This window comes from Lepidochelys kempii, chromosome 4, assembly GCF_965140265.1.
Source record: "Lepidochelys kempii isolate rLepKem1 chromosome 4, rLepKem1.hap2, whole genome shotgun sequence".
Taxonomy (NCBI): Eukaryota; Metazoa; Chordata; order Testudines; family Cheloniidae; genus Lepidochelys; species Lepidochelys kempii.
In genome coordinates this window covers 89788117-89812248 of record NC_133259.1, presented here as the reverse complement: position 1 = coordinate 89812248, position 24132 = coordinate 89788117, and the positions used below count along the sequence as shown (strand labels likewise).

The 24132-nt window shown below is 38.5% G+C and overlaps 1 protein-coding gene across 18 annotated transcripts in view; it reads left to right on the top strand.

Moving 5' to 3' along the window:
* FIP1L1 (factor interacting with PAPOLA and CPSF1) overlaps positions 1-24132 on the top strand; it is a 70681-nt gene that overhangs the window by 19546 nt on the left and 27003 nt on the right. For 6 of the 18 annotated variants that reach the window (XM_073342034.1, XM_073342039.1, XM_073342038.1 and 3 more), the window contains 5 exons: positions 3884-3993; positions 4660-4797; positions 6558-6665; positions 16959-17052; positions 18177-18330. In XM_073342034.1, coding sequence (XP_073198135.1) covers positions 3884-3993; positions 4660-4797; positions 6558-6665; positions 16959-17052; positions 18177-18330 — 604 coding nt within the window. Of the gene's footprint in view, positions 1-3883; positions 3994-4659; positions 4798-6557; positions 6666-16958; positions 17053-18176; positions 18331-18686; positions 23057-24132 lie in introns of those variants that run through there. The other 12 variants (XM_073342037.1, XM_073342032.1, XM_073342048.1 and 9 more) reach the window with 4 other exon arrangements.

Sequence of the window (24132 nt, the reverse complement as noted above, 5' to 3'; positions counted from 1 at the left end):
TGAATTTTAGTAAACTTTCCTTGGTTGCTCTCATTTTTGTTGAGTATTGCTTCCCATACTACTCTCAAGTGATAGAGGCAAGATTGAAGTGGACATAGCTGTTTTTCTAAGCTCTTATCTTACATCAGTGACTTTCAGTGTATCTCCCAAAGTTGCTGAATTAAAAAAAAAAAGTTTGTTTTGTTATCACTGCTACAAGCATGTGAGTTAATGGCCTAGTGCACTAACAATTGCTAAGTGAAACTATACTTGCTTTCTGTGGTGGTTTTATTTTTTTAGTTATAGTGCATTTGTTATTCAGGTTAAAGAATTCCTGCAGTGGTTCTGGAGAGGCTTTGGAAGCTATTGGAGGATGTTATGGCATGATATTTTACCCAACAGCCTTGTAGTTATTTTACTTTATTTTGTACCCTTCATCCTCAGTGAGTCTGAGATGTGAAGATATCTTTTCTTTTAGGTTCTTCTGTTGTCTAATGTGGGTTAGATGTACTCTGCTTTATTTCCATCTGATATTTGTCTAAATGAGGACAAACTGCCATAAGAAAATATCAGTATTTTAACAGAAACACAACCTAGCTACTTGTTTTTATTTTCAGTAGACTGGAGTGAAGCATTGACTTAAATTTTCTCTTTTTTTGAAAGTCACTCTTTAATCATTCAATTTATATTAAAACTGCTTTTAATATAAATAAGTCTGTAGATTCAGTTGCAATACTAAAGTCATTTTATTTTGGTGGTTGAGTTGTAATGTATGGTAAGTATTTCATTCTTGAACTTCATTAAAACCAGTTCAGAATAGATGATTGCTGTTTCTCTATTCCATGCTACAGCAACAGAAACAGCAATTGTAGCCAGGTGGGTGGGGTTTTTTTGTTTGTTTGTGGGGGAGTGCGCCATTTCTCACTCCTACATTGCTGCAGTGTCCACTAGTTTTCTTCTCTGTCTCAGTGAGGATATTCTTTACAGTAGCTTCTGTAGCTTTTCTTTCCACCATGTTCATCATGGCAGAGTTCAGAAAATGCAAGGAGTGTGGTCTCCCATTGCAACTAACCATTACAAGGTCAGACTCTCTTCTGGACCTGCTGCTTGCCTTGGTAAGGGGAGATTTAAGTGATCCGACTCAGAGGCTTCCTCACTTGAGTCTGGGGATTGAGGTTTGAAGCTCTAACAGGAAGACAGCCTGGGGGCAAGAGCTAGTGATATGTCGCTGTTTAGGTAAGTATTTTCATTGTCTAAACACAAGAGATTGTTGGCCATGCGTGTCTTCCAATTTACGTGCCTTTTCTGGTAATGAGGAGGATATGTACATATCTCCTATAGATGTCTGAGGACAAAGACATTTTTTCTTTTGAAGAATATAACTTCTGTCTGGGTTAGTACAGAACCTATCATTTAATATTAATCTTGTTAATTTCCCCGTAATAGAACCATGAATGAATTTTATTTGAATACAGTTTGTTCATAACCACTCCAGACTTCATATTTGAGGTATGATTACAATTAGAATGTGACAAAACAATTTTGTAAATGTATGGTTTTAGTTTTTGAAATAGCATTCTATGGCTGATCATTTGAAGGGTCTAAAACATAAAAGGGCATACATTTGGTTAGGATGAGAAAATAGAGTAAGCTGAACAGGGTAATGAAGAACATGCTTATTTTATCATTTTGTTAAACACTTTTCATTCTCCATTGAACTATAAAAACGAAAATATTATTTGCCTTCATATTATAGGTTTAGACTAGCCCTGAAGTAATTAACAAAAATAAATCTCAGTATTTTCACATTTTCCAGAATTGATTGGCCAGTAGAAATCTTTAGGGATTTTATCCTTCACCTGAAGGGTCTGTAATAATTAGTAGTTCAGTTTTTCTAGCTATTATGCCTTTTTATTTCTGGTTAAAAGGAAAACTTGAACAATTATGCCACTCTTTTGCATGTTTGATTAGAAATTTGTTAAAATTCCAGTGTGACCATGGCAACAAAATGTTGAATACAAAATTACTTTACTATACATGGAAATAGCTCCACAATGATTTCTCTTTAAGCTGGATATCCTGTGAGGTTAAAGAATCCAAGATTGTTTATTATCATTACTAATTACTTAAGCACTGAAAGTCTCTGAAGTGTTTGTACATAAATTCGTAAAGGAAGACACAATCCTTGCGTTAGACAACTTACCATCTAAGGTTGGACTACTGTGCCTGTGTGGAGCTCTGTTTAAGGCATTGGGGCTGTGCAAAGGCTCTGCAGTCCATTGTCATGTGAAAAGTTACAAGATCAGAGCCTATATGGAAGTATACCATGATTTAGCTAAATTCCCATATAATAATTTGAGATATTGGTATCCAAACAATCATCCAATAAATGTTGTTGTTAAATGGAAATTGTTTTACAGATGTTAAGGACTGGAAAGTTGAGTGTGTATTGTTAAAAAAGCATAGGAAAGTATAACTCTTTGTTATTATATTTCTAATTCTGCATTTAAAATTTTGGTTCTTGATCTACCTTATTGGCTAATGCATATCTCATACAGTATACTTAGAAAAGGTCTTAGGTTTTTTTGGCTCCTAATTCCACTTTTGCTACTGCTTTTCCAAAGAGAGTCTCTGAAGAGGTGGCATATGTGTGTCATTCCACTACTGAATTACTATTACTTCTGTTTCTTTCATAGTGCTCACATATTTCCCTAACAAAATCTTTCAGATATTTTGCTTATAAACTGTGCCACTGTCAGCTGCCAAATCTGTGGGGAAAAATAGTGTTAGAGGTATTTGCACCAGAAGTACTTAAAATAGAAATGCTACAAAATCTTGCACTACTTTACAAACTTTTCTACATTTCTAGTATTTCTTACTAAACTGAAAATGCCAGTAGCTGCATGGTTAAAGTACAAGAATTGAATATTCTTGGTATGGCTTTCAACAGTGAGGTAATTACCGTATATACACGTTCATAAGCCGAATATTTTTGGTAAAAAAGTGATACATCAAAGAGCGGGGGTGGGCTTATAAACAGGTCTATACCAAAATTTGATGATTTTAAACTCTATGAAATCATTGAATTGAATATCTAATACATTGTCATTTTGTTTACCTGGAGCGTTCATAGGCACGGAGCCCCTCAGCTCCCTGTGGCCGCGGTTCGCCGTTCCCAGCCAGTGGGAGCCAAAGTTTGCCAACCCTGACGGTCCAGGAGCCAAAGTTTGCCAACCCCTGAAATATAGGGTTGGCTTATGAAAGGGTCATACAGTTTTTACTGTTTTTACCTATCCATCTTGGGGGGTCAGCTTATAAATGAATGGGCTAATGAACGAGTATATAAGTTAATTAGGCTGTAGTTACTGTCTCATTAAATGAAGAATGTTTTCACCTTGTTTTGCAGTTTATTTTTGATGTGAAGACTTTACATTCCATTAGTTTTCTTGATGAGGAGTGTCTTTGAAAATAACTTTGATATTTTAAATCAAAATGTTATTTTATAAAATAAGAGTCTGCAGGAAGACTAATTTAACCCAGATTTTATTGTCCTTGGTCATATGCCTTGAAAAAATTAGGAATTTTGATCTTCATAGATAAATGTGAAGCTCTTTAGTTTCCTTTTTTATTGTTAAAAACAATTTCTTGCAAGTAACTCTTCCTTGTAAAATGTGGGATTTTATTAACTGTGCAAGAATAATAGTTTTAATATTATTGAAGTTGTGAATCATAGAATATCAGGGTTGGAAGGGACCTCAGGAGGTCATCTAGTCCAACCCCCTGCTCAAAGCAGGACCAATCCCCACAATCATGTGGTCTGTCTTACCAGTGTGTATTGTTGTATTGAGTGATGGTGCTGTTAAACTTCTGAGGCTGAGCTAATGAGGAAAACATTATCTTGAAGGTACAGCAGGGCAGAACTGGAAATATGGAGAAGGAGGTGGCAGTGCAATTGACCAAAGCTGAGTTTACGTCTCCTCCCCCACTGTTCAAATCAGGAATCCCGACAAACAGGTCAGTTGGACAGTCGTAATTTTATAACTTGTCATAAAGAGTTTTCTTTTTAAAGGTTTTGATCTGTTGTAGAAATAAAAAAATGTGACTAGTTAAAAATATGCAAGGAAGCATGATCTTACTCAGTTTCAGTTTGTAACCAGCTCTCAGTGAAGCGTTTCTCTTTGTGCATGCAATGCGACTCCTGTGATGTTCCTAAAAGAAGTGGTAGCATGACAGACCAGGAAAAAATGATAGGACCAAACAGGACAACAATGAAAATCCCAGTGTTGGTATCTCATATGGTATTTTCTATGTAGTTAATTTGGCTGCCAAAGAGTAGAATAGCCACCAGAATGTCTCCTGTTAATACTGCACTACTGGCACGAACACATACATTTTTTCAAAATAAACAAAATTCAGAGTTGGAAAGCTAGAATAAAAACAACTCCGGGCTCCTGGGATCTAGTCCCCGCCCTACAAGGTATCTCTTGCTTTCTTGCACTTGGTTGACACTTAGCATACTTTTCTTAAAAGTGGAGGAAATAACTTCATTACTGTAGTATTGTTCCAACCTCCCTGGCTTTAATATGTACTGCTTGTGTCCTCCCTTCAACTCTAAGCTTTACTGTGTTTGTGATTGTGAACTTGGCTGTCTTTGGAGTTCATGACTCTACTTTGTTCTAGTTATCAAATGGTCCTGAAGAGCAATTCTGCTGGCAACTCAAAAAACCTGAAGGCATTTTATCATAGTATCGTAGACGTTACAGATGATGGCAGTGGAAATGTATTGAGTCATCCAGTCCCACTCTTCCCCAATTCAAGGTTTTTTGCTATTCATTTTTTAGTACTATGTCAGGAGTAATTTTAAATATCCCAAAGAAGGGGGCTTCTATCACATTTTTGAAAGGCTGTTTAACAGACAAATACATCTCTCTGTAAAGAAATCCTTGCTTGATATTCAGCCAAAATGTTCCCCGCCTGTTGCTCTGAGTTATACTCCATTGTACTAAACTAAATAGTTCTTCTCTGTGCTTGGGGCTTACACTGTTCAGATGTTGGTAGTTATTTTCAAGTCCCTCCACCAACCTTTATTTATTCAAGAAACCGTATAACTTTTAAACTTCCCTCATCTGAATTACCTGTAGTTTGTCTCTATTGGTAATGAGATTCCCAGACTGAACACAGTATTCCAGGTGTGATTGCTTTAGAACTGTGCAGAGTACCATTGTTGTTCCATGATATGATGCCTTGTGTAACACAGCCCATTTTTACATTGGTATTTTAAATACTTTAGATAGTGTTAATGAACTACTATGAAATTAGATTTTTAAATATATTAGCTTAAAATATGTGGAAAACGTTTGTAGTGTAGACATGGATTGCATATTCTGTAGATGTATATTATAGGAGTGTGCAATTTTAGTTTAAGCACTGTGTGTGTGTGTGTGTGTATTGAAATTGAATGTTATTTTGTAAGGAAAATCCCTTTGACATACTGCAGATGGAATTCAAATTTCATGCCATGCCTCTTCCCTTTCCCAGTGTTCCCCTGCCTACTTTCATTTCCCCTCACATCCCTTATCTTTGAGTCTCAGCTTGCAGCTACCATATTCTGATTTTCCAGTGGTACTAAAGTCAGTAAACATTGTTATTAATTAGAGGAGTTATTCTTGAGCAATTGGAGGTGCACTCCTTTTCTTAAAGAGCCAGGTTTACTCCCCAACTTTTGATATCTTTGGGAGTAGAGATTAGAAATCTAACCTGGTTCTCTTGTATGGGAACAGAGAGCACAAATCAGCATGCCAGCATTTATATTTCTATCTGTTTCTTCTCCATCAGTACACATTTAGAATAGGTGTGTATATTGTGTGTCTGTATTATATATAAACTTGGCTTAAATCATTGTAATTGCATGTCCTTATAATGGCAAAGCTGACTTTTTTTAGTATTTGATGTCTGCTATTTTATAATACACCGAGTTATAAGTTGCTATGCCAAAAACAATGTTTCTTATAAATGGTCAGATGAGACTTTGAAAGAAAAATATTTGTAAGTTATTATAAACAACTTAGTCTTGGATCATTTGCAATGCATGCTTCTACTTAAAACATTTTTGGTAGAATGCTGTAACAGCAGTACAAAGCTCATCACCACCAGCACCTTCCCTGCACCCTGTTTGTATATGAGGGAAGGTTACTCTGACTTTTTTTATTGCAAATTAGTGGGTTAATGAAAAAACGTGGAAAAACTATTGTAGATGCTTATCCCTTAAAATAAGAGAATTTTAACTAGGTACAGCTTATTTCAGGTGGTAGGATTGCACTGCAATCCCAGTCTGATGTCACTTGTTTAAAAATTCCCAGTGTAGTATGAGGCACTAGCAGTAGTGTTGTTTGTAAATTTGCTAGTAAAGCTTCTTGTCTTACATAAGAACTCCTGCTAGCTTTTAACAGTAGTTGATATGCTGGGTGGAGGGAGTGGAAGAATGACAGTGGAAATGGGAGCAGGGAAGAGAAGAGGAGCTCAAAGAACAGAAAAGATAGAGACAAGAAAAGAAAGACCTAGAAAATTTATCTCACCAGAAACAGCACCTCTTCTCAGTCACAGACAAGCACTGCTTCCAGAAAAGCCAGTTCAGGCATCGGGAAGTGGCAGGAGCGATATGGGAGGGCCGAATCACCTGAACTAAGGTAAGAAAAACAAAAAATTAGGGCACAATCCTTATTTAACATTTTAATCCCTCCCTCCCCCCTCCGTCTCCCCATTTTTTTTTAATTTTTTTTTTTTTTTTTGGTCATTGGTGGGACATTGTCCCCCTTAGACAGATTTTTGGAAATCTACCTAGTCAGGGCCGCCATGTGGTTTCCTGGATATACTCTTGTGCCTAGATATTGCAGCACATATTTTCCCTTATTTGGGAGTCTGAAAACAGGTGGTGGTCTGACCACATAATATATGTGTGAGAAGCAAAAATTGAAAAGCATTTCATTTTAAAAATATTTTCTCTAGTGTTTGAATTTAGAGCCTGTTAATTGCCCCCATCCAATGGCTTATCAGCTAGAAAACCCTAATACCCAAATAGCTTTTCCTCCAGTATGTAAATCAGTAATAGTGGTCAGCCAGGAGCATGGAAACTGTTGTTCAAATGATACAAATAGAACTATCATTGGCTACTAAAAAGCTAAGAAGCAGTTTTAGCCAGATGGTAATAGGTTTCATTTGAAAAAAAAAAAAATCATGAATGTACATCATATGAATACTCCTGTATAATGGAAGACTTCCATTTGATTGAATATCTTTCGTGATAGCTCAGTTTATTTAGAAACTGCAGTATAAATTTAATCATGTACAAGGTTAAAGATTATTGAATAAACAATATGTACTTCTGAAAGAACTAGAACATTATGGAAGTCATCTAATAGATGTCTAAATAATACAGTATTTAGTTAGATTTTTTTAGCAGCTTAACAGAGACAGATATAATTACAGGGTGAGTCTTGTTCTGTCACTAGGCTAGGTGTACCTCTGTCCGTTCTTTGGGGTCTCTGTGAGAGCACCACCTAGAGGTGTCAGGCCTTTGGCCATTACAATTTCTGGGGTGGAATTCCACAGTTTGCCCATTGTCACACCAGGATCCCTTGGGTATCAACCGTAACTAATGCGGCAGGTCCTACTGGGGTATGACCCCACAAGGGTTTCTCTTTCGGAGCTTGTGACAGCGTATACTTGCAGTGAGACAGAATCAGCTTCTTCAAAACAAAACATGATTTATTTTGCCCAAAGGGTACACAATACTTAGATTAGTAGATATAAAATAAGAGGCTGTACATACATATTCCCTTGCCTAAACTTAATCTCTCTATCCACCGCTCAGGTGGGTCTGGCTTATTTCCCCGTCTCTGAGTTGGGAGAACCAGCCTACACTGCTTGTAGCCTTTTCCCTTTGTCTTTGAGTGCATCCTCTTTTCAGCTTATTTTCCCCACCCACCGCTGACAGCATCCAAGACCAGCTCACCTCAAAAACCTCTTCAGTTCTTTTTTAAAATGATCCCGGTCTTTTGATCTCAGTGATAGAAAGCGAAAAGTTCTAGCCTGGATGAAGCCAGCTAGGTAGCTGCTGCTCCCTCATTTGATAGCCCAGCTATTGTGTGCTTAGCTGCTTTGAAGGCGTGTACCTAAAGCTAAATTATATCTGTTATTGTTTTACCTTTCCTGCTCAGATCTGTAGAAGCCCCCTGTAACAAGGCGCACCATGGGCCCCTCTGGTTTTGGACCCTGTTGCCCTCTCCAGTCAGTCAGGAACACCTCAGCTTGATGCAACACCAGTGTTCTTTATTTACAGTTGTTTTCCCACCACCACTTTCCACCTGTGTATAGGTTTCACAGCCAACTTTGCCAAGTACAGGCCTGGCCAGCAACAGACCAGAAAGCTCCCAACTCCCTCTGTGCTTAGCCTTTTGCTTCCTCCGAACCTTTATAGCCCTGGTTCATGAGGCTGGCAGGTGCTGCCCGTTACCAGGCAGACACAGGGCTATCCAACCAGCCCCAATTCATTCTCCTTGATTGGTGCGGGAGTGGCAGGGGCTGATTAAGTGCTTCTCACTCAGCACCCTGTCACACCCCTTTGCAGCTCTCTGCATTTGGTCAGACACCAATATAAAATTGAATAGGGAAACTATGATGTTTTACACATCATATTAATAAAAATACCACCTGCACTATTTACAACAAATATAAAGCAATGAAGGAACCTCTTTGAACATATTGATAGCTAGATTGTGAACAGATCGAACATTTATGAAGTATATTTCAGACTAGCTTAACAGCCAGCACACAGAAGGTTTAGGTCTTTGTAGGCTATTCTATTCTCACAGGTCAAAGTGGAACATTTATAAAAATGGTATGTTTCCAACCGTCTAGGTATGAACGTGAACAGTGAAGTGCAACATTTCTTGCATCTATATTGTAATTGATACAGCACATTTTTAGTAATATGTAGTGTAACTAACTCTCCATTACTTTTTTGGTAGTATTTTTATGTTGTTTATCCCTTGTCTGCTCTGTTAATTTTATTATTTTATGTTTCTAATGGATATTTTCATTAGGAGAAAAATGACTTGTCACCTAGACAGTCATGTTCTCAGTTCTGCATGGTTCAGAGAAAAAGCACTGTAAGTGCCATAGAACATTGATCTGTGCTTGTTCATAATTAAATAGATAAATATTTCACATTCCCTGAATCAACATTGCAAGATTAAAGGGGGAAATATCAACTAGGGTTGAAGTATGTCTGTTCAATAAATGTTGTACAGAATTGAACCTGGATTACTTTGTTACGTTTGTTTGCTTACTTGTGCCCAACAATTAACAGCAAGTAAAACTGTCTCAACAAATCCCTGGTCCTCGTAAGGAGATACAGGGGAACAAAATGTACATATGGAGGTAGGATAAGAAGAAACAAAGAAAAGCATTACTTTTATTAGTTAATGGTTTCTAAAGCACTATGAAGATGAAGAGCAAAATATAAATGTACAGTTGATACTGAGTAGCCTAGTCAATAATTAGTATCTTTCAGATTTTATTAGTTTATACATTTGGAAAAAGTTGAGTTTGTGTTAAAACACATTTCATTGTTCATAGTCTCATTTCTGGTGAAGGTATGAAGCAGTTTATATCAACTTGGAATTTCTTAACAGAGTTGCATTTGTATTTTTTTTCCTTTTCATTTATAAAACCTAAACAAGTTTAGCCTGCCATATAAGAGAGTACCTTTTTGAACTAGATTTTCTTGGAGAATAAGGATAGTGTAATTTGAATGGTTTATAAATAACCATTCTCTGCTTAGAATGGAACCATTCACTAAAACATTATTCATTTTCGAGTGACTGTCCATGTGGATAATACTTCTGGTGTGCATGTGCCCCATTTCCACACGACTAGATTCTTTTTGGCACGCAGGGTCCTTTGGGGCAGTGTCTGCACCCTACATGCCTTTAGGGCATAAAGGGTGGAGCAAGCAAAATTGTCCTTCAATTCCTTCTTACTGCCCATGGCAGCAAGATGGAACCCCTTTAGTGTATACTTACACATGGTCTCGTTAGGCTAGTTAGTAGTAGTTAGTTTTATTTATGCCCATTGGCAAAAAAACAAAAGCAAACCCTTTTATGGTAGATTAGGACATATCCCCAGTACTGGAACTCAAGACACTATGACTGAATTAAAGTCACTAGGATTTAAAATTTGTCCGTCTTGTGAGGTTGCTCTCCTTCTCAGTGATGGGCACACTCTAGGTGCCTCTTGTGCCTTGGCGAGGGGCGTGTCTCTGACACAGAAAGCAAGCAAGGCCTGCGTCAGGCTCTTTCTGCTGGAGTGCTCAGTGAAGTGCCTCTTCAAAGTATGAGGAAAAAGAACCTTTGAAGCCTGAACTTTCAGCTAGTGCTCCTGTGAGCACTGGCTCTGCTGTGAGCTCCTGGGCTCATTTTTTCGTTGAAGAGTTTTAACTCTTTGACTACTGAGTATTGAAGAGCAGTCAAGACCTCCTTTACCCAGTCATCAGAAAGGGATAGGAAGGAACATCACTGCAAGGACGAGTGTAGGCATAGGTCATCTTCTCTGGTGCTTCGTAAAATGAGGCAGAAGGCCCATCATGCCTCTGTATTGGCTCTTGCTCTTCAGTGGAAAGGGAGTTCACAGGCTAGATCTAAGTATGATGGATCAAAGTATGTTGGCTGGTCACTAAGATATCTGTGGTACCATCTGAAACCAAGGTTCATACTCCCCCCTAGTACTATTGACTTGGTACCAATGTCAGCACAGCACACTTGGTACTGATAACCTTGGTGCCCATAACTCTGATGTTGACCTCCATGGTGCAGATGTTTCTAGCCCAGGTTCTCAGTACCAAGTGATCTCACGATGACCACATAACTGGAGTCACCCTTGCTGGACTCATCAGTGGCTAGAGGTGCATCTGCCTTGATACCGTCTACAAATACCACCACAATACTAATGAGCTCTCCTGTTCAGATTGTGGATAGGATTTGGGTATGCCCTATGACACTAGACAGAGTAGCTCCCTCTTTGGAAGAAATATATTCTTCTGGGCTTGTAACAGAGGGCGCCTAGAGCGCAAGCATGGCCCCAACAGACATTACTCGCCAAAATAATCCAATCTTGCGTGCATGGGGAATATGCTCACCAGGAGTGAAATCCATGTAGATAACATATCTCAAAGAATCCAAGTTACTATAAGGTAAGTAACTTAGGAGAGAACTCTTCACTGTTTTTTGTTTTTCAGGAAGTAGACAACAAAATACAAAGTAAATTTTAAAAAGGAAGGATTTTGAACTGTTCAATTTGTATTAAAGCATTCTGTCAAGTAACACTTCTTGCAGCTTCCAATGTATTAGTTACGTGTGTACCTCACTCCTACAGAAAACAGATAAAGTTTACTGAATGGAGAAGGGGAGAAGAAAGTTAACAATCTGAGATAAGGAAAACAAGGTCCATGAGCCTTCATATCCCTCTTTCAGTATCAAGAAATCTACACTATGTTGTTTTGGACAGTGGTTGTATGTGTAAAGTAGGTGATCTGGAGATCCACTCTCTGGTTCATTTATTTTTGTCAGAATGCTATCCCAGAACCACCCTGTGCATGGACGTTCCTAGAATGTGGCGATAAATGCCAGCTCTCGCTTTGCCAGATATTCAACGTCAGCTGCTATCTCGTGGACCTGTTGTGTGCTTTCACTTGGGGGTCTTGTGTAACATGTAAAGATCGTAATTGCGTGAATTTCAGCATAGTCTCTGGATGGAGACTGACTTCTAACTGGGCCAATCTGCTTCCAAACTCTGCCTCCCAAATTTGCTTTTAGCATGTAGGTGACTTAATTGTAAAATCTAGGAGCATGCTTTAAGTAGTCAAAACCTGTTTAACTCTGATTTTTTTAGCTGATTATCCAGTTTTTCAATCTTTAGATGCAAGGGTTGGTAATCCAAGACCTTTCATCAGATTGTGTTTTAATTGTAAATACTGGTAGATATTACTCTCCCTCTCCCCTCCACCTCCTTTCTTCCTTATGCACATGTACACACAACACAAATAGACCTCTGTTTTTGTCTAAGCACTATATATTCACTATGGTTTATATTCACATAGCATTCAGCAGTTGTATTTTGCTCTTCACCTCCTTTTAGAAATTGAGTGTGAAACACTGGTGTGATATATTGTTTGGTTTTTTGGCTTAAAAAATCAGCGAATAACTTCTGTGTGTGAGGTGTAGTTTCTGTGTTGCCTGCATTTTCAGACCTGAATAGCTAGGTCCTCCATTCTTTTCACCCGACGTCAACCCACTTGTTCCCAAAATGTTTCAATCTCCTGTACTGTATTGACTAATGTCACTAAAACTTTCATATTCTGTTGATACGTTTTATGATATAGTCTGGCAGCTTTATGACATAATCTTGCAATTTACTGTATGTAAGTAATAATTGATTTTCACCTGTGGTGGTATGTTCTCTTCCATTTGATTTAATGAATTTGTGTAAGACTGATAAAGCTTAGCTTTTGGTAGATGAATGTCTGCTTTCCTCATGGAAGCATATAGTTTCTTCAGTTTCAATCTATGCTTTTTCTGCCCTCTAAAACTAAAAAAAAAAAAAAAAAAAAAATACTTTTAGTTCCAAAAGTTAATTTTCCAGCTGGTTAGTAGTAGTAGTTTGAGGACAAAGTAGTTGTGAATTGTGAAGCTGAGTAGACCTAAAGAGACTTCTATAAGAGACGATCTGTAAGTAGCTATGTGGGGAGCAGAAATTTGATGGTAGAGGGCTCTTCAATCTGGCAGACAAAGGTATCTAGCAGACAAAGTGTCTGGAAGTTGAAACTTGACAAATTCATGCTTGAAATAAGATGCACGTCTCTAACAATGAGGGCAGTTAGTTGTTGGAACAACTTATTAAGGGTTGTGGTGGATTCTCCATCACCGGCAATTTTAAAATCAAAACTGGATGTTTTTCTAAGAGATATGCTGTAGTGCAAACAGGAATTAATTAAAGTAAGTTCTGTGGCCTGTTATGCAGAAGGGCAGAGTCAATGATCACAGTGCTCCCTTCAGGCCTTAGAATCTATGACTCTCTCTCCAAAAGTCCTCTGTCTAATAGTGTTGATTTTTGAATTATACCTGTTTTTCTCTCAGTATGTTCCAAAGCTTTGTTTAATGTCACCCTTAAATCAGTCGTGCTTTTTGTGACCCATATAAATTGCTAGTCCTTAAAAACAGAAGGATGGCAGAATGTAAAAGGTAGCAGAATTTCCATTTGAACCCAAGGGACTTTACATCCTGATATTATTCTAAGTACTGCAGTGTTCTGTTACATGTCTGGTTTACTAGTAGGTGGGTCTTTAACTAGTAATAGAGAATTGTCTGTATATAGTAAAGACTTGCATTCGGTCTCTATGATTTGATACCTTGTGACACACTTTCTTTCCTTATTGCTGTCATTAAAGAGTCTAATACCAAAGAGAATAAACTAGAGAAAAGAGGCAGCCTCGTCTACTCCCTGTTTCCAGTTCACAGAATACATGCAAAAAAATTAGGTTGGAGTAAAATAAGCGCAACATATTGAAAGACAAAATGTTAAAATTCTCAAGCTGTTTCACAGCTGTACCACTTCATAAAGGGAAAGAGAGAGACTAGGACACTTGCCACAGTGTGGGTGAGAAGAAAAATGGGAACACGGACCCTTCGGACTCTTGCTTCTAAAATGAAAAATGTCTCAACATTTCTAAGGGACTGCAGTTGCTATATTCTGTTTAGTCTGTGTTTGCCTCTTTTAAATGTGCTTTTAGAAGACCTTGTCTTTCTCCTACCTCAGAACTAGTATCCTTTAGTTTTAGAGGTCCTCTCCAAAATGCAGACCTTTGGGAATTATTTGAAGCCCAATGAAGATGAGTAGTCCAGGTTTTGTGAAGGGCTAAACCTCTCTCCTACATTATCAGAGCAGTATACCTTGTGAGAACATTTTAAAACGTCTCAGATTTGAAAGCATGTAGTGAAACACATCTGAGGAAAGAGTACAGAGGTAGGGGGAGTATTAAGTATGATGCTGAAAGTAGATTAGTTAACTTCATGAGACAGTGAAGAAAATTCTGTTTGCTGGCATAACTTGCATGTTTTATTAATAATTTACACTTATAGGGTGAGTTTCCTATGAGGATCTCAAAGAGCATTATAAACACTGCATCTCTCAAAGCATTGTTAAGTCGTTAGGGGATATATGTAGGACATTTAAACTGTGCTTGAAGTATGGCCACCTCTGTGGTGACGTGTGGAAACTGTTTACTGGCACAGAGAAATAGTATATGACAGCTGAGAACTGGAAGGGACTGGACTAGCCAAGTGAAAATTTCCGGAGGAATTAGGTAGCCAGGGTACAGTTATTGGAGCTAGAATTTGCTTTGGGTACCAAGATTTATACCCTCTGCTCTAACACAAATGCCACAGATTCTTTAACAACCATGTCTCTTTTTTCTGTTATGTTGTGTTAAAAAAAAATCTTAAACTAATGGTTTTTCAGACAAAGCTACTGTGTGTGACCTTTGTGTTGATATTTAAGGTACTTGGAAAGTTTGTCAATCAGTGGAATTCTGATTGTCAATTCTATTGTCCCATCTCTGTCTCAAATCTCTGTGATTGTGATTCATTCCTCTATGACAAGAAGGATGATGGTTGTGGTGGTGAGAGATCTTCAGTAATATAAAGTGACAAAAAATGCAGAAAATCTCAAGGATCTCTGAGTGGATGTAGAGTAGAACTTTGGTTAAGACCCTCTGGTGGTTCATGAGTAAAGCTCCATGTTTGTCACAAAGCTCACAGATTATGTGCCTTTCCGTGACTTATGCAGCGGCCCAGGCCATTGGCCCGGGAGCTGCCTGAGCAGCTCGGCCAGCCCCTGGGCCAGTCGCACCGGCTGATGCTGGAGCAGTCTCAGGCCCCCACCCCCGAGCAGCAGGAGTTTGGGTGTGGGAGGGCTCAGGCCTGGGGATTGGGGTGTGGGGCAGTGCTTACCTGCGGGGGGGGCTCCCCGGAAGGGTGACAGGAACTCAGCTCCTAGCTCCATGTGCTGCCGCTGCCAGCAGGAACCACCCACACAGCTCCCATTAGCCGTGGTTTCCAGCCAATGGGAGCTGCAGAACCAGGGCTTGGGGCGGAGTGAAGGCAGCAGGTGGAGCTAGGAGCTGTTGGTCACCGCTTCCCAGGAGCCAGGAAGGGAACCTACCCCAGCCCCGCCAACCCCCTCCCCCAGCACTCGTGGCACCCCCTGGGCTGCAACCCCCTTGAGCACCCGCAGTGCAACCATACACAACCCCCTGCCACCCTTTGAGTATACACAGTGCCCCCAGGGCCACCGCCCTCCTCCGAGCTGCCCCCACCAAGTTTTAGTTAGGGGTATATAGTAAAATTGATGGACAGGTCATGGGCTGTGAATTTTTGTTTATTGCTCATGACCTGTCCATGACTTTTACTAAAAATACTTGTGACTAAAACGTAGCCTTATTCATGAGGTGGTGACCACTAGGTTGCACCTCTCAGATTGAAGTGGGTGGAAACAGCAAAATCCCTTGGACACTAGGCCCAGCAGGAACAAATGAAGTTGATGGTAGTAGAAACTCTGCTCCCTTCTACTACTCTTTCTACTGAAACTGCCATTCCACTCCACACCTCTGCTTTCATTTCAGCTCTGGGGGCAGCACCACTTCAAGAAATTGTGTAACTGGTTCCACAGCTGCTTAACGGTGCTGTTGGACCTGACTGTTGTGGAGGCAGGAAAGGGAGAAGTACTTACACCAGTCCCCCCACCTACCTGCACTCAAAACCATTTATGGGTTTATGCTCTGAATCAGTCCTTTGAATCATAAGTATTTGATATTTGGGCAATAAATTACGGATGGATTTTGGATCCTGGGTGAAGAAAGGCTGAGAAACACTGGGGGTCCCTGCCAAAAACAAAAATGAAAATAAAGTCTGGCGAGAGGCTTGAGTTGAACTTTTATTCTACTATTAATTTCTTTGTTAATGAAGGCAAACCCAGGAAGGAGTTAAGTGTTTGCCTGTACTTTGTTTTTACAGCAGTTAGGGAAAGGCAGCTCCTTGCATATTTCACTTCTACATTTTGGGAAACTGAGGTACCAAAGGATAAGTGGCTTGGTCTAAGTGGCTTCTGAGTTTCAGGCAGACTTATCAACCCAAGAACAGAATCCAGGTCTCTTGGCTTCTAGTACCCTGTTCCATTTGACGTTACCCACTAACTGGTATGTTGCTATGTCTAGATGTTGCAAAACCCCGAGGAGAATGAGTGATTTCATGCAATATGTGCTGCAATATCTACAGTATGCACAGTAGGGCTGGCTAACCGTTTTTATCAGTGCCTCATTATATACCTAGTCATTCTCTCCATCTTCCATGGACCACTACAGGCATAGTTTCTGCAGTCTCAGGTCTAAATTTCCTGTGTTTTGATAGTTTCCTGTAACACTTTTTTTAATTGCATTTGCTAATTTTTATAGAATTTCTCTGAGGATACTCTTTTCTTGTTACATGTTACCAGTACTCTTTAATTGCAATATTGCTGATCGTTTTCTTTTAACATAGGCAGAAAAACATGGCTGTTTACTGAAGGGAGGTGGGAGTAGAATGTGGAAACATTCATCCTTTATTCTTGAGAAGGCTGTACTGCTCCTTTCCTTAATTCTAAAGAAACAAGAAAGCTGAGGTTGTAAGATTCAATAAATGAAACATGTTTTTAGCATCTAGCATTCTGCAGAAACCTTATGCGACTTGTAAATAGCTTTTGTACAGAGGAAGGAGCTTACGGACTTTAATTGATTCATATATTATTTGCCTTGGCTGTTTAATTTGCTTGTTCTAAGCTTTGTAAAAGTCCTTTAGTACTTTTTGGTTATTCCATTCTGTCCTGTGTTGCAGGAGATTGTCTGGTACAATAGATGTGATTGGACAGACCATCACTATCAGCAGAGTGGAAGGAAGGCGGCGAGCCAATGAAAATAGCAACATACAGGTTTCGTATTTCAGATTTTCACAAGTTCTGTCACTGACCAAAGAGGGGCTTTTTTTTCTTTCACCTTATCATCTGAATAAATAATTCTAAACTTCATGGATGAATGATAATATGAACAACCAAGGAAAAGGAACAAATATCATTTAAAATTAATGTGTTGAATTTAACTCCAAGAAACTTTTTTCTCTGTGAAATCCAAATTGATGTAGTTCAAAAGAAAACATTGTAATGTATTTTCTAGTAAAAAGCAGCAGTGGTCCAACTTCTTTGCTGACTTACACTCCAGGCTGCTACGTTGACTTAATCGGGCCTGTACGGGGGTGGTGGTGTATGTATGCGTGTGTGTCTGGAAACACACACATATATTATAAATATAAATGTCAATTTTATGGCATGTTATATTGAATGTTATATTGAAAGTAGTCATCTGCCATGCATGCCTGCCCCCCAAATGACACTGATGTTAAAAAGAAGTGAGGAGAGTTTTCTTAATATGCAATTTAAGAAATAAAAATCTGATTTAAGGCATAAATGGCTTGTAATGAAGGGAGACATTTAAATAAATTTTTGTGTCACTGTTCCACTAACTCTCACTATGTAATAAGAAATGTTAGTGTTTGTGGTCCCTGATTAAATTAAATTGATTTTTGAAAGTAATCAGGGTTTTTAGTCTAGTTTTTCCCTCATGGCATCACTATATGGCAGAATTAAGGTTTTTTGGGTGCTCTAGCTGTATTCCTATGCTTTCACATGTTCAGGTTATTTTAAAAGAAATCCTAACTCTGAATGTAATAATTACAATTTTCTTGTAATGTTTTTTACTCTTAAATTACTGATATGTAGCCTCAACCGTAACTCCAGCTTCATGTAGTTTTTTTTTTTAATCTAGGAATTCAAAATGTTCCTGTTTTGTTTTTAATATTTAGTTTGGTTCATAGAAAGGTGGTTGGGTGTGGTTTTTTTTGTTTTTTTTTGCAAAATGTATATTCCTTACATAGATATTTAAGAAGGTATTTTGTATGCATGTATGTTCCTTCCCTGGAAAGAACTAGAAAGGTTGGAAAATATAATTTTCTTCTCTGTCTCTACATAACCATTGTAACTGTAGGTTTCATGTCTTACAGGTTCTTTCAGAAAGATCCAGTGCTGATGTAGACAGTTTTACCAAGCCACCTCCATTTTTCCCTCCAGGAGCTCCACCTACCCACCTTCCACCCCCTCCTTTCCTCCCACCCCCCCCAACTGTCAGTACTGCTCCTCCTCTGATTCCCCCACCAGGTAAATACAGTATGAATGATTGTTTCAATCATTTTATAGAATGATTGAAACAGGAATGTGATGTTTGAAATGATTTTTTTTTAAATGTGTTAGATCCTAAATTACTTGTATTTGAAATCCTAAGAGAGATTTTTCGGAACATTCCTGCTCCCTCTCTTCCCCCATTCAGAATTAAACTGGGAAGGCTGAGACTGAAATCTGGTTTTACATCCTCAGTACTTATAAAAGACAGACCTGGATACTATAGAAATAGCTAAAACAGGGAGATTATCAAATTTTGAGTTTTCCATCCTTGAAAGTGCCCTTTTAAGTCAGATGCTTTTATGATTAATATTTTGCTATTGTTAATATTGCAGAGGTATGTTTTAAAGAGGAGCTGTGGATGGCAAAAGGACTGGAGGGGATAATACTAAAAGTGCAGTGGGGCCAGGTCAGGAAGTTCTTGAGCAGAGGAGCAGCTGAGTGGGAGCTCATTAAGATTGGAAAGGTATACTACTCATGGGGAGAGAGCCTGATTCATCGTGGAGCCAGAGAAGCGCACACATTTTTTAATTAGCCTCCCCATTGCTCTTTACCGTCTCCACTGCCGAGCAGTTTCCCTTCCCTTCCATGGCCTTGCGGAGATCCCACACAGCCACTCCTTTGCTTAATAGTTTTCCCTGCCGTCTGGTGCTCTTCTAGAATCCTCCCTTCTAATCTTCTCCACACATGAACTGGATGGGGATACCTGCTGTAGATGTAGCACCCTTCCTTTCTGCAGTAGTTTTTGGCTTTTTCATGGTCTGGTTCCCTCTCTTGGAAGAGGATGCCAGTGCCGCTGCTGCTGGTGACCTTTAGGATTGTAAGCTCCCTATGCCTGGAAAACAAAGTCCTTCTCAATGGCCTGCATCTAGGAAATGGTGCAACCTAGGGGAGATAGAGGAGAAAAAGTTAAAAATAAAATCATTCCCCTGCCACTTTCCGTGTGTATGTGTGTGTGAAATTATAGGTAAAAATAAAATGTAGAAATATTAATTTGATGAGAGAATGCTACTGCTCTGGAGCTTTTGTAGAAGTAATGTTTTTTTTTTTTAAAACGGAGCTAATCAAACTTTCAACTTTAAAGTGACCTTTTCATTAAATAATATGTACAACTCATTGGAAGGAGTTTGAAAATAATTATCTTCTTTATAATGGTGGAAAGAATCAGTTGCATACTATAAAAGTTAGGCTGATCTCCCTTTTTTCCCAGCTGAGTGAGATGTTAATGTTACGTAGGTGTACTGTAATGTTTTTATAACGCCTTTCACATGTCGAGAATAGGCATTTAATGAAATATGCACACGTGTTGCAGATCTGTCAAGCAGGTTTGGCTTTAGTCTTACGTTTTACAGACAGGTTAATAACATGCACTTGTTCAAAAAGTCTCCTTCAACATCCTTCCGTGCTTCGAGTAATTTGAAAATAACCATTAAGAGCTGTGGCTTTGGCTCCTCCAGTCCTGTGCTTTAATTGTGCTGGTGCCAGCTCTTTATCTTCAAAGCTTTTACTAAAATAGAATCTGCCATCCCTCCTAGGTTCAGTGGGGAAAAAATCTACTGTTGTTACCTCATATTAACTGGGACTACTTGCCAGGAAATTTAAGTACTCCAAATATAAAACATCCTCCAGAAGCTCCTTTGAAAAAGGATCCTTCTTTGAAGTTCTGTCTCTTGTACTGTATTCACTTATTCTCTTGTGACGCAAATGCCTTTTCAGGAAAAAGTACTTGTATTGTTTGGAAAGCTGAACCTGGAAACCAATGAAATACTCCTAGAAAAGTCACTCTAATTGGCTGTGGTAAAAGGTGTGGTTTTTTAATTTGGTAGGATAATTGAGATCTGGGAGGAAATATATTTAGGTGCTATTGTGATAGTTTTAAAGCTTATTACCTTTTTATTTTTTAATATTGCATTTTAAAAAGATGCCATTTATACATTTATGATGTTACAAAAATATTTTTACATTGTTATAGTCTCATTCAAGCATGCCACATAATTTTAAGGGTGTCACGGAATCTTAGTGACAGCACATTGTGGCCCTGCTCCCCTTTAGTGAAAGCTGTAACATTTTGTGAAGATTCTACACACTTGGACTGTGTGGGGTGGTTAAAGGCAGGGTCCCAAAATAAAGTGCTGAAAGTAGATTAGGTCATCTTTTCAGACTAGCCTTCAGGTCAAGTCCAGCATTGCAAGGAATGAATCCATGCTTCAGTGCTATCCTCTCTCAAAAAGAAATCATTGGCTAACCATTTTGTCCTAAAAGTATCTTTTTAAACATTGTTTATCAGAGATAAGGGACTAGTGTGTCCCTCATGCTAATTACCTGATTTTCCTGTTATTATGTTACACATTTTTGACACTTATACTATGGAAGGTAAGGTAGGAGATAACTTTCTGTCTAGATCGGGGTTCTCAAACTTCGTTGCACAGTGACCCCCTTCTGACGACAAAAATTACTACACGGCCCCTGGAGGGGGGCCTAAACCTGAGCCCTGCCACCCTGGGTTGGAGGGCCAAAGCCTAAGCCCCACTGCCCTGGGCAGCAGGGAGGGCAAAGCTGAAGCCCGAGGGCTTCAACCCCAGGCATGGGGCCTGTAACTCGAGCCCTGACTCCCACGGCTGAAATCCTCAGGCTGCGGCCCTGGAGCAGGGGGGCCTGGGCTTCAGTTTTGGCCCTGGACCTCAACAAGCTCCATTAAAACAGGGTCGCGACCCGCTTTGGGGTCCCGACCACAGTTTGAGAACTGCTGGTCTAGATCTTTTCACTTGGTGTTTGCTACCTTGAAATAAAGAAGAACTGCTATGCTAACACCAAATAGATTCCAATCCATTATTTAAAGTGACATAACAAATAATCCTTTCCTAGTGTTAAAGGCTTGAGGTTGAAGAATCTGAAATGTGATGATTTAATATAAAGACCTGTTAGTGAGCCTAACTTACTTTTTGTTAACTTTTCCAACTTTGGAAATAAATTTCAGTATTGAGACAATTACTATTAGTAATATTGGTCTCTAGATATAAAAATTAGCACGACTAGGTCTAATTTTGATCTTTGTACACATGTCTCTGTAGAGTACATATCTTAAAATGAAAGTCTTAGTTTTACCTGGGCTCAAGTATAGTGCTTTATATTTATGTATATTTTCTTGAGATTGTACAAATTGTTGAAAGGACTCATTTTGTAGAAGGTGTTGACTGATGATTTTCATAGTTAAATAAAATGTAACATTACCTATAGGGGAGAAAAACTTATTTTATCCTGAAACTTGACAAATTACACTGTTTTAGTACAGTAGGGAAAATTACATGCAAAAAAACAACTTTCATGCAGTGTTAAATTTGAAATGTCAGTCATTTAAGTTGGAATTCTAAAAGTATTGCTTGAGTAACATCTCTAAGATGTTGCATTTTCGGTATATTTAATGGTGTATGTTGATAAAGTGCAACATGTTAACAATTCTCCAAGAAAAGAGGAATAGAAAATACTCTGTATTCAACTTAACTAAGTTAATATTGCCCACTTGCCCGTCATGTGAAGTATTTTCTGACTCTCTTGGTGCTTGATCTCTCAACCATCACATTAATGCCAGCTAACTTTTTTTCTATCAGATTTCCTAGATTATTAATAAGGGTGGGTGTAGAAACCCCACAGCCAGAAGGTAGAACAGACAGCACAGTTTATAAGATCTACTAGTTGCATTAGCAGATCTTGACAGCTTTTATCTCTGGAACTAATGGATTTCTGGAATTGCCAGGGTCCTGTAATCCCCTTAGTCCAGATGTCAAGGAGTTGCTTGAGTTCAGAAGTTCTGTTACCTCTAGCTCCAAAGCCACTAGGTTTTTTGATCTTGCCATCTCCTGATTCCCATTTCAGGTGGAAAATTAGTTTTTAAATTTCTTGGTTTTGAACAGCTATATTTTACAAAATAAACAATTTAATTGCCTTAGAAGTAAGGTTGTTTAAATGCATTACATGTCAATTCAGGCATTAAAAAGCAAGCACATCACCAGTTAATATAAGTCTTATCCAGTACTTTATCTCAGCTTGTATATTAAACACCCTGCCATCATGCATAAGTCATTGGGAAATTTGGTAAGACAGTACAGGCTGCAGTGCCAGCAGAATGTGGCTGACACAGCTATATTTCCGTTTCATGCCATAATATGCTCAGACTCCACTGCTCCACAGTATATTCACTTTCAATTCTAGAACAGAACCACTCAAATATATACATCTCGTTTCTGTCGATCTTGCCCAAAGCAAAACCTTAACGCTGACCTCTGCAAGGTGAAGGTTTCTTACCTATAGATGTGTAGTATTTTAGTGAAAGTCATGAGAGAGTCTGAGAATGGACTCCGTGATTGGTCTGAACTTTGTTTGGTGTGCATATTAAAGTAGTCCTCACAAAGCTGATGAAAGCACCTTTCCAACCACTCTTTCTGAATAATATGAGGGAGAGATTTGAGTCTTGTCAGGCTCCACAGATGCTGGCTTTCCTAGTGGAATCACTGTTGTCCACGTTGACCCTTATGTTGCTGTTAAGTCTGCCATGTGACCTATTTTGAATTGTCATTTGTTCCATTAATGTAAATGCCCTTTTAGAGTACATTGTGGCCCATTAATATTACTTGGGGGGGTTTATTTTTTCATTTTCATGGCTCTTGTGCTTTTACATCTTCAGTGCTAATGCCAGGTGGGGTTTTTGTATTGTTTCACCCATACACAAAGGAGAAGGAAGGGACAAACTTGCTAGCGATTTTATATCAAAATAAATACTCAAATATATTTGGTTATTTGAGTAATTTCTTGGTGCAGTTACTGAAATATGTCTAAATGGAATATGCTTGCTTCAAATTACCCCTGATTTCTTTAGATTTTTATATTTTAAAAATGTCCTTTATGGCGTTCTAGAAGATATACATATCTGGAGTCTTGTGAAAAATAAATTATTAGCAGATGCTTTCATATTGGAGTCGAACGTTTAAAGCTGATATGATTTGATAATTCAAGGAACTTTCTGTAAATATTAACAAATTGTCACCATTCAAACAGAAAATCTTATATTATCTGTAGTTATAATTTTAGACAGGAAATATTGCTTTAAACAAAACCTTAAACATATTATTTTACCTGTGTATAGAACTGAAAAAGATCATTAATACAATCTGCACAGATCCTCTGGCAAAAGTTTTCAAATTTGGATGCCTAAAAGTAAGACACTTAAATCCATATTTAGACATCTAAGCAAAGTATCTTTACTTTGAGGTGTGGTGAGCATCCATAATTCCAATTTAAATCAGTGAAAAGATTTGCATTGAAATGAATTAGTGGGATGTGTGCTCTCATTTAGGTGTTGAACTTTAGGCACCCAAGTTTGAAAATTTTGATCTTAGTACTTTAGCTTCTGATCCTGCAAAAACTTGTCTTTTAAAACTCAGTGGGACTACTCTTGTACATAAAGTTATGCATGTTCATAAGTGTTTGCAGGATTGGGCACTAAGATGCAGGATTGGTCAGTCTTTTCATTGACTTCAGTGGGTTTTGGATCAGAGCCTAAAATAGGTACGTGTACTTGGTGAAGTATTGTGATACATATTCTATTAAACCCAATTGTACCTGTGGCTAGTTTAGAGTTTGAAGGGCATTTATTTTATGTAATTCAGCTTTGCTTCCAAAAGTTCCTTTTCTGACACATTAAAAACCCACTAAACAAAATGACAACACAACAACAAAAAAACAGTTTGGGGAATTTTTTATTTGCTTTCTGGTTTTTGAATGTTT